The 11,495-nt window shown below is 34.8% G+C and overlaps 1 protein-coding gene and 1 long non-coding RNA gene across 3 annotated transcripts in view; one reads left to right on the top strand and one right to left on the bottom strand.

Annotated features, from left to right (window-relative positions):
- Positions 1-3,847: 3,847 nt before the first annotated feature.
- On the bottom strand, positions 3,848-5,717 carry LOC127841608 (uncharacterized). The gene is made up of 2 exons (XR_008031175.1): positions 5,597-5,717; positions 3,848-4,658 (listed from the first exon to the last, which is right to left on the bottom strand). It is a non-coding gene; the product is annotated as an uncharacterized LOC127841608 (long non-coding RNA).
- A 797-nt stretch (positions 5,718-6,514) lies between these two features.
- LOC127841596 (MICOS complex subunit MIC27-like) overlaps positions 6,515-11,495 on the top strand; it is a 61,406-nt gene continuing 56,425 nt past the window's right edge. The window contains exon 1 of one of the 2 annotated variants that reach the window (XM_052370523.1): positions 6,515-6,651. In XM_052370523.1, coding sequence (XP_052226483.1) covers positions 6,595-6,651 — 57 coding nt within the window. In that variant the 5' untranslated portion in view covers positions 6,515-6,594. The remainder of the gene's footprint in view (positions 6,652-11,495) is intronic. The other variant, XM_052370521.1, reaches the window with a different exon arrangement.

The following is an 11,495-nucleotide window of genomic DNA, read 5'->3' as shown; positions in this document are numbered from 1 at the left end:
CATATGTATGAACGGTCAACGCCCGCTTCGCGGGCTTTTGCCCGTATAATTGATGATTCTGTTCTTTTAACTACATTACTCATTTACCAAAACAATGTGAAACACATTTTTGTGCCCCCAAAGGAGGGCATATAGTGATCGCACTGTCCGTCTGTCTATCCATCACACTTTGCATTTAGGTTTCGAAAAAATGCTCATAACTTCTATGTTGCTTCAGATGTAACATTCATATTTGGTATGCATGTGCATATGGACAAGGCCTTCCCATACACACACAAATTTTGACCCCTTTGACCTTGAACTTAGGGTCGGCTTTTAGGTTTTGAAAAATGCTCATAACTTCTATTAAAGCGTTTATCGGGGGCGTATGTCATCCTACGGAGACAGCTCTTGTTTTTGCTACTGTCCTCTGCACAAACCATGATATATCTGCATATATGCCTCCAACCAAATCAGTAAAACTATTCGTCACTTAATTACAGTAAACTTATTGCATGTTAACTTTTCAACAATATATATATATATAACAGATCTTGAAAAAAACTCACATCAAACTTCAAATTGTTTTAGTAAATTATAGGCTTTAATTGGTATTGTGACATTGACACCACTCATGCATGCGACTATACAATTATACAACTATGGAGCACATTATTTATGAGAAATTCCAATACATCAACATATCGTCTCAGATTTAAGGCAGATAATCTAGTGCTTTTTTGCTGCCATTTTTACTATTACACATTTTTTCATTTTATGTTATGATGCATTGATCTTGTTTCTAAATTAACCAAGCAATCATGTTAAACTTTTGAAGAAAGATGTTGTCTGATAAATATAGAAAATATAATCACTAAAAAGTGAACAAAATTCAGTTGAATACTGTGACCAACAAAGATTTGCCAAAGAGCAATTCAGATCATGATTTAAATTAAATACAAGTAATAAGAAAGTCTGCCTATTGGATCCCAGTTAAGACTTATTTGTCAAATCTGCACATTAATTTTCCCTTAGCCATGTAGAATTGGGGACTAAATACCATCAAGTCATGTAAAAAGGAGCAGGGTATAGCACGCTGCTATTGATCTCTTGAGCTTTCACATGAATTTTACAGGTTATTTTCATACAACAAATGATATTATGTAGTGTAATGATAAAGCATTATGAGCACAAATTATATCTCTTACTTGTGGTGCAAAAATCATTTAAGTGTCACATTTCAAAAGAAAATTTATATAAAAAGGTATTACTAATTGTTAAAACGTTATAAAAGGTTATTTCAATTCACTAAAGCATTTAATTACAAGAGGAAGTGCATTTTATGTCCATTACAATACATGTAACAGTATTGGCATTGTATTTATCTGCATTTGATGTGCATTTAATTCACTTAAAAATGCAGACAAGACACACTTCTAACAGAAACAAATGTATTTTTTTCTGCATTTTTCCAGCATTAATACTCTTCAAGTGTATTTTTTATCATCCCAAATACACTTTACCAGGAAAAAAGTATGTTAAAATGCATTTTTAGTTTGTTTTAAGTATATTTTCAAATGCATTAAGACACTCTTTTCTTTTGCAAAAAATGTTGAACAAAAACTTGAAAATATTTAATATACTAAAGTGTACTAATAATTAAAGTTTTGTATGAGCATCAAAAACAGTGTCAAATTCATACCAGTGCCTATTTAGTAGCAGTAGGCCTTATATGGTCTACTTGTGGTAGAAATAATGCATTTTGTATAATACAACATTCATAAATTAAAAAATATAGCTGCCCATACAGTTCAATACAATGTTCAATTAACTACACTATGCAAAGTTGAAATATGACATCAAGCTTGGAATAATCTTTTCAATAATGAATAATATGCTGTTTTAATTTATAAGTGAAATAAACACTTGCATATAAAAACTGATTTTAAATCAAAACTAAATGTTTAATTTGATTTTTAGCTCCACTGGCTAAAGGTCCTGTGTCCATCGTGCATCCATGAATAAACTTTTCCTTTAAACATCTTCTCCTAAACTACTGGTCCAATTCTGATGAAATTTCTTAGGAATGTTCCTGGGGTGTACCTCTTTCAAATTTGTTCAAATTATGCCCCTGGGGTCAAATTTGACTCTGCCCTGGGGGTCACAAAATTGAAAATTTGCTTAAATAAGGCCTATTTTGTGAAAACTTTCAAAATCTCCCGTCCATAACCATTGGGCCTAGGGCTATCAAATTTGGTATGTAGAGACATCTAATAGTCCTCTACCAAATTTGTTCAAATTATACCCCTGGGGTCAAATTTGACCCTGCCCCGGGGGTCACAAAATTGAACATATGCTTATATAGGGTATATTTTGTGAAAACTTTACAAATCTTCTCGTCCATAACCATTGGGACTAGGGCTTCCAAATTTGGTATGTAGTGTCATCTTATAGTCCTCTACCAAGTTTGTTCAAATTATGCCCCTGGGGTCAAGTTTGACCCTGCCCGAGGGTCACGAAATTGAACATATGCTTATATAAGGCCTATTTTGTGAAAACTTCAAAAAATTTCTTGTCACTAACAATCCGGCCAACGGCTATCAAATTTGGTATATAGTGACATCTAATAGTCCTCCACCAAATTTGTTCAAATTTAATCCCTAGGGTCAAATTTGACCCTGCCCCAGGGGTCACAAAATTGAACATATGCTTATATAATGCCTATATTGTGATAACTTAAAAAAAATCTTGTCCATAACCATTAGGCCTAGGGCTACACAATTTGGTATGTAGTGACATTGTATAGTCCTCTACTTAGTTTGTTCAAATTATGCCCCAGGGTTCAAATTTGACCCTGCCCTGGGGGCCACAAAATCAATTATTTGCTTATATAGTGCCTATTTTGTGAAAATTTTAAAACTCTTCTTGTCCTTAACCATAAGGCATAGCGCTACCAAATTTGGTATGTAGTGACATGTTATAGTTCTCTACCAAGTTTGTTCAAATTATGCCCCTTGGGTCAAATTTGACCCTGCCCGGGGTCACAAAACTGAACATACGCTTATATGGGGCCTATTTTGTGAAAACTTTAAAAATCTTGTTGTCCATAACCATTGGGCCTAGGGCTACCAAATTTGGTATGTAGTGACATCTAATAAACCTCTACCAAATTTGTTCAAATAATGCCTCTTGGGTCACAAAATTGAATAAATGCTTTTAAAGCGCCTATTTTGTGAAATCTTTAAAAATCTTCTTGTCGAAAACCATTTGGACTATGGCTACCAAATTTGGTATGCAGTAACATCTTTTAGTCCTCTACCAAGTTTGTTCAAATTATGCCCTTTGGGTCAAATTTGATCCTGACCCGCATGTCACAAAATTTAACATTATATAACTTGCTTTTTTTTGTGAAAACTTTAAAAATATTCTTGTCCTTAACTCTAGGACCTAGGGCTACCACATTTTGTATGTAGTGAGATATAGTAGTCCTCTACAAAGTTTTCTCAAATTATGCCCCTGGGGTTAAATTTGACCCAGCCCAGAAGGTCACAAAAGTGTACATGTGCTTAAATAGGGCCTATATTTAAGTATTTGCACATGCAGAGAAATTTGTTTCAGCCTTTTTTCAGCAGTGGAGTGATACAGGGCCATCATGGCCCTCTTGTTTAAATACTCAAAAAATGAAACCGTGTTCATGCTTGCATGAACACAGTTTATAAATGCTGTCAGAATTATAAAATATGCAATTACTATAAATACAAATGCCAGGGAAAAGTGCTTTTTGTACTAAAAAATTCCAATGAATATTACAATAATACATTCTGAATACTTTAGTATGTAATTAACAGTTTTTGTCTGAGAAAATCACTAAATTTTATATATTTATTCAAATTCACATAAATCATATTTCAAAAACACATCATTACTTCAAATCCTTTCACACAATACTGAAAAAAAAGCACAGTTTCTGATTGTTATTGATTCTTTATTAATTTATACATGTACCATTTTTTAATCTTGATGCATCCTCAATTGTATAATGCACATCTTAATCTGTTTTAACAATTACAATATAAAGATTAAGGCTGACTCAGTAAAATAATAATCCATGATTTCTGCAGTACTTGCAGACAAAATAGGAATACTGCTGTGATATTATCTATCTATCTAATGGGATATTAATTTGGCTTCAATAGAAAAAAATCAAAGCATACACATGTATAAAATGTGTATGTATATATGAGTTAAACTTAAATTGATTGACCATCGATAAAAAGATATTATACTATATGTATGTATATATATATCCTTGTTAAACTAAAAATTAAATATGTATGTTTCTATTACATCATTTAGGACTTTTATTTTCAGACAAAGTAGAGTGAAGCTTAAAACAGTATCCAATTGTAACAGTCAATATTTGGAAAATTAACCTTATAATTATTTTCTGTGTTGGCCAATGTCATAATTGGTATAAAATGTATATTGAACTGGAAGTTTTCTTTATTTTAAATGATAACATTTGCTTGGTCAGCCATAATTGTCACAATCAAGTGGTCTTTTTACACTGTAGTTTTCTCACTGACTATGGGTTTGTTCCGAGAATGAGCCACACAAAGTATCGTTGGGGAGATGAGTTGTCAATTTTATGTTTATCAGTCTTTCATAATCCAGTATACCTGTAAAAAGGGAATTTGTAACTAATAATCACACAATATACACAATTAAAATTGTTTGCATTTAGATTTATTTAGTACTGCACATTAATCATTTTCCAAAAATATGTAGCAACATTACATTATATAATGCTGCAATACTAAAGTAATTTACTAATTAAAGGTCGCTGATGTGTAATGGATGTGGTGTCCACCTAATGATCTGGAGGTCACTGGTTTGATCCCCAGTGTGGGAGCATCCTTAAGAAATCTCCAAGAGACACCCAAGTACTGGTTCTAGGCCCAGGAAACGAACTCAAGAGCATTTCACATACATGTACGTAGTTAGTACTTTAAATTTAATCGAACTAAAAATGGGTTAAAACTAACAACTGAAACCCTTATTAATACATTTTATTTTGAATCAAGCAAATGTGCAAATTCATTAAAAATAATGAGTAAAATTTAAAAATTCTACTTTAAAGTAATCATGATAATTTAGATCATTTTCAGAATATTTAATGATGATAATGATACAATTATATATTCCCTAAATGATAAAAATGAAACATGTAATGTTAATTTATGAAAAAAACGTTTTAATTTTATCAATATCATGGTAATTACAACTAGATACAGGCAATTAGATCAGAAACGTGCATTAATTATATTAACCCATTCATGCCTAGCGTCCTGAAAAAAGGACATTGCAAACAGCGTAGACCCAGATGAGACGCCGCATAATGCGGCGTCTCATCTGGGTCTGCGCTGTTTGCTTAAAGAAATTTCTGTAAGAAATATTCTAAATATAGAAATAAATATACCAGACACCCCTACTTTTGGAAATAAATTGATCCAATTTAGAAGGATGGGAGAGTCCACTGGGCATAAATGGGTTAATGAACAACCCAGACATTTGTAGTGATTTATGGTCACTATTTGATTAACGTTCTATACATAACCTGTCATAAAGGGTATTTTTTAGCCAGTACTACAATCGGCAATATAGTCTGTATTGCATACATATTCCAACGTCTATTATCGATTCGCTTCCTCAAACTGAACAAATATTTTATGTTTACATCGCGAAACGTAATGCATCCAGTTTCACTTTCGGTTTGGTTGGTTTTGTAAACACCGTAATTTCATCTTAAAAATTGGATGATAGGGTGATTAAATAATAATGGAAAAGTAAATCACTTGGATAATAGGTCAAAATGCAACACAAATGAACGTTAATAGTGCTCTTAATATCAAAGTTTCGGTAAAAAGTTTGGCGCTAGTTCAACGCGCATCGTATACAGCCTCATAACAATAGACTGACAACCTTTTGGGTAGTAAAGTAGTAATACAAGGCAATATGGCGACCGTTAGCCACGAGGCCTATCTTACGGAGGAATCCGAGATAGCCGATGTATCACGATTGACGTTATCGGGACCGAAAGCGCAATAGCATTACCGAAAGCGCACAGGATATATATGCGTTACGTATACAATATTAGGAGAATTAGTATCATACTGTTAATACAAAATGTATATTACATAGTATAGATCTACATAGAATTTGGAAGATTCCGAGTGATTCCAATATTAACAGTGCCGTTTTCTAAGTCCCCAGTGTCCTTTCGACAATCTGTGAACGAGTCCCTTTAAAAATCGTTTATGGCGTAACTACTTCACAGCTCTGAATCGCTTTATGCAAATTATCTATTTATTATGTATATATGACGTGTGTTGTAGAAGGTTTTTTTAATTCCTGCATCCTGCCGTGCTCTTGACATTTTTTTTTCGCGATTATGGTTCAGTATCAAACGTTAAATCGGCACAGAGTTTTACAAACGGGTGATGGTCGTTTCGTGCCACTACCAGTTCGTGCCACGGATATTTCTGCTTCTGCGTCTGCTTGGTACGGTGAAGGGCCAGTTACGGCATAGTACACCGGGGAGTGCGCCTAGTCGAAATGAAGGGCAGACTTAAAGCCCTCAACTGTCTCTGCGTGGACCACTCTACTGTCCAGGTGATTCCACTCTATGATGGTTTTCACGAAGAATAAGTTTTTGTATTGATTACTGTTTGAGTTTTTCACCACAAAACCTCTATCGTTATTTATCACTTGTTTATCTATTATATTTGATGTAACACAGTCACTTTATTGTTTTGCCTTTATTTGCCTTTTAACCCTTGCTGGTTTCAAGTAGTCGGTTGCTGGTATAGCTGGCACCAGCCCCTCGGTAGAGCATCACTAGACGGTTGATTTTACGCCGTTCTTGTAGAGGTGGTAATTCTAGTTGCGTTAACATGTTGGTAACGCTGCCTGCCGTTCTTGATTTGTACTGAGCTCTGGCTGTAGGTGGATGGTCCACGGCCGTCCACAAGCTCAAATGACCATATATGGAGAAAAAGGCGGGACCAAACCAAATAGGCTTGCAATGCGCATGCTCAAGCAAAACCGATTGTAAGCCATCTTGAATTGTTAGCGTGAAAAGAAATACACTACATTTATTGGATATTTTAATATGATGAATATTCTAGGTAGAGAATATGGATAGTATTATCATTATTAGTATTACGTCAACAGTAACTCCACAATTGTATTGTTGACATGAAGAAAAAGCTATTTCGAGGTTGTTTTGACCATTGATTGCTAAGTAGGTCAAACTCAAAGTTTTAACTTTTATTGATATTTTATTTAGTTAAGGAATCTTCGAGTAATAGTTAAAAAAAATCTTTCGCATTCTAATTGTATAGCTAAATCATGTGTTGTTGTTATATTATAAACTTTCGTGCATGAGCCATTTAAATCCGTTTGCATTACTTTTTTAGTTGTTTCCCCTGGAAAATTCTCTTCTTGCTAGCCTTCGCCGAGTTATTCAACAACATCGCTATATTGCTGATTTTTGCTGTTGTTTTTTTTGTTAAAGCTGCATGCTTTTGTTGGATAATGTTTAATTTATCATTCACGTTTTACATATGATTCTGTTTAAACCATATTTAATCGATGTTTTGGTGAATTTCGCGCATGCTTAACTTGCCTGATTTCGGACGTAATTTACTTTCGGATACATGCTCCTCTTGTGTTTTTTTTCGATGTTTTCTTATGTATGCAGATTTAAAAAAACAGCTCATGCTTAAATGTGTTATTGAGCAAGTGACTTCTTTATACTATGGCAGGAATAAAAAACTGTTATAAAATTATAAAGGAAGTTTAGTTACATGTATAAACTCACAGTCACAAGTGTGTAAGTATTACTGTTACATTTATTTATATTTTCTAAAAGTAAATATATGCTCACATATCAGTAAGTATTGTACAGCCCTAAATTATATTTAATACACCCATCTAGGCAGTTAATTCATATATGTGCTGGCTTTAATTTACATTCATGTTATTATCACCCTGCAATAGGCGGAGGGATATTGTTTTGGCCTTGTCCGCCCGTCTTTCCGTCCATCCGGCACTTTTGTGTTGGGAGCCATATCTTGGAAGTGCTTTGGTGGATTTCATTGAAACTTGGTATGAGTATATGTATAGATAAGAGGATGATGCATGCCAAATGGCATTGTACACTATCTGTTAATAACGGAGTTATGGCCCTTCGAACCTAAAAAAATGCTTTTTAACCTGAGTGTCAAATATAACACTTTTGTGTCCAGAAGCTAATTAGCGGGGGATATCAATTCAATGAATTTGCTTGTTATTAATTGAAGGGAAATAAACCTGTTATTTTGTCTGTCATTATGGTGTTTAAAGTCACATTTAATGGCATCCAACCTACTTTATTTCAAATACAGTAACACCTGGCGCCGTGACCTGGATGCAGATTCTAAGCAGATGGGCCAAAATGGGGGCAGCTAGAGAGACTCGCCTGGAACTGACAAGCCTGGAGGGAGCTGGTTGACTGTTGGCGAGATGGGACAACAGACGAAGAATAAACGAACCTACTTGATTTGATAAACATTTTTGTAAGTCATTCAAGAATCCAGCAAACTTTTTGTTTCCAATAAGCAGTCCTGTATATATCCGAAATAAAATAAAATGTTTTACTCAGGTTCCTTGATACTCATCTTGGTATTTAAGGGACCTTATAACAGATTATGGCATGTATTGAAGTTTGTCATTAAATGCGTTATATTTATAAATGTAAACATTTAATCTAAAAAGCTCAATTAAAAAACAAGAACAAATTAAAAGAAAAAGTAATCCTCATCTGGGCTCGAACCACTGACCTCTGGAGTAAAAGTCTAACGCTAAGACGGCCATCCATGCTCATACAATATTTTATACTTTTAGTTTCTATAAGCAAAGCTCGTAGTGTCACAAAAAACGACAACAGAACTCCAAATTATTCAATTGTTTTGCTTTGCAACGATTTATCATTTTCAGGTTGTTAATGTTAAGTATAACTGTTTTCTCACAAATATCATAACTGCAACAAAAATGTGCAAGTCTGAAACAATTTTTATGCCCCCTTTCAAAGAAAAGGGGGCATATAGTTATCAGACTGTCCGTCTGTCGGTCCGTATTTCTGTCACACTTTGCGTTTAGGTTTCGGAAAATGCTCATAACTTCTATTTCCCTTGAGATATAACCTTCATATTTGGTATGCATGTGCATATGGACAAAGCCTTTCCATACGAACACAAATTTTTACCCCTGTGACCTTGACCTTGAACTTAAGGTCCGTGTTTAGGTTTCAATATCTGCGTTTAGGTTTTGAAAAATGCTCATTACTTCTATGTCCCTTGAGATATAACCTTCATATTTGGTATGCATGTGTATATGGACAAGGCCTTTCCATACGCACAAAAATTGTTACCCCTGTGACCTTGAACTTAGGGTCCGCGTTTAGGTTTCGAAATCTGCGTTTAGGTTTTGAAAAATGCTCATAACTTTTATGTCCCTTGAGATATAACCTTCATATTTGGTATGCATGTGTATATGAACAAGGCCTTTCCATACGCACAAAAATTTTTACCCCTGTGACCTTGACCTTGAAGTTAGGGTCCGCGTTTAGGTTTCGAAATCTGCGTTTAGATATTGAAAAATGCTCATAACTTCTATGTCCCTTGAGATATAACATTCATATTTGGTATGCATGTGTATATGGACAAGGCCTTTCCATACGCACACAAATTTTGACCCCTGTGACCTTGAACTTAGGGTCTGCGTTTAGGTTTCGAAATCTGTGTTTAGGTTTCGGAAAAGCTCATAACTTCTTTCAAGCATTTATAGGGGGCATAAGTCATCCTATGGTGACAGCTCTTGTTTTATTATGTCAATTTACCAAAAAATGCAAAGACCCCTTAAAATACATGAAGTAATGTTTACAGTTGTCCATAACCACATATTGAAAAAGAATGTGCAAGCTCTATCTATTGGCATACAAACAAAGCCAATCTGTTGGATTATTACTCATGGCAAGCAATATGATCTTAGGTATACCTTCTATAATCAGGTGTTTGCACTTTAATCACATTAAAATTTGAAAAACTATAGAAGTACAAAAAGGTCAGAATGATAACAAACAGGTTTGTAATGGACATCATCTTGCAATGTGAGTGGGATGGTACACAAATTCTGAATTTGTTATATGTAGGACATTTAGTAACTTAGCAACCCATGCATGTTGCAAGGGTGTTAATTGTCCGGATTATTTGGAAATCCCGATTTGAGCCATTCAGGATTGAATTTTAGATCAGTGTAAATCCGATGATTTGTTTTAAGGGGGTGTGAACAAATATTGTAATTGCTTCATTGGCATGCCGGGCATGTGCGCTTAGTATGGATTTTTCCTGGTCTTTTTAACAAGGTTTTCCAAAGAAAAAAAACGGGTTATTAGATTGGCAAATGCCGGCTGGCGGGCGGACGGAACAAGCTTGTCCGGGCCATAACGTTGTGGTTCTTGGTGAGAATTTAAAATCATTTGGCACATTTGTTCACCATCATTAGACGGTGTGTCGCTCAAAAGAATACCGTCAATATATCCAAGGTCAAGGTCATACTTTGAGTTCAAAGGTCAAAAATGGCCATAAAAGAGCTTGTTCTGGCCAAAACTATGTCATTCATTGTGAGACTTAAAAATGATTTGGCATATTTGTTCACCATCGTGGGACGTTGTATCGCACTTTAGAATTACGTCAATATCTCCAAGGTCAAGGTCGCCACAACTAAAAATATATTTATTTTGAAACAAAGGGGGTTAATTATAAACAATCAGTTCAGTTTGAGTTGTCTCCCTCTATCAGACTTTTTTCTACATTGAAAACCTGGTTTTGTGACAATTTTGTCCCTTGTTTTACTATTGTCTGATTGGTTATCTGCTGACACGGACATAAAAGGTAACTGACCTAACCTTTTGGCTACTTTCCAGAAATCTTACATACTACAAAATGTAGCATATGTCCCCCATCATTAAATTTCCATTTTCTGCTGTCAAACTAAGTGCATATATTATTTCATTTGCAAAAGACATATCTGGATATATTTTTGGACAGTTGTTTTACTGTATGGTTAGTGGATTAACATTTATTATGCCCCCCTTCGAAGAAGAGGGGGTATATTGCTTTGCACATGTCGGTTGGTCGGTCTGTCGGTCCGTCCACCAGGTGGTTTCCGGATGATAACTCAAGAACGCTTAAGCCTAGGATCATGAAACTTCATAGGAAGATAGATCATGACTCGCAGATGATCCCTATTCATTTAGAGGTCACTAGGTCAAAGCTCTAGGTCATGGTGACCCGAAATAGTAAAATGGTTTCTGGATGATAACTCAAGAACGCATATGCCAAGGATCATGAAACTTCATAGGTAGATTGATCATGACTTGCAGATGACCCCTATTGATTTTGAGGTCACTAGGT

This window comes from Dreissena polymorpha, chromosome 8 (assembly GCF_020536995.1).
Source record: "Dreissena polymorpha isolate Duluth1 chromosome 8, UMN_Dpol_1.0, whole genome shotgun sequence".
In the NCBI taxonomy this organism is placed as follows: Eukaryota; Metazoa; Mollusca; class Bivalvia; order Myida; family Dreissenidae; genus Dreissena; species Dreissena polymorpha.
This window is presented reverse-complemented; position numbering and strand designations above follow the sequence as displayed.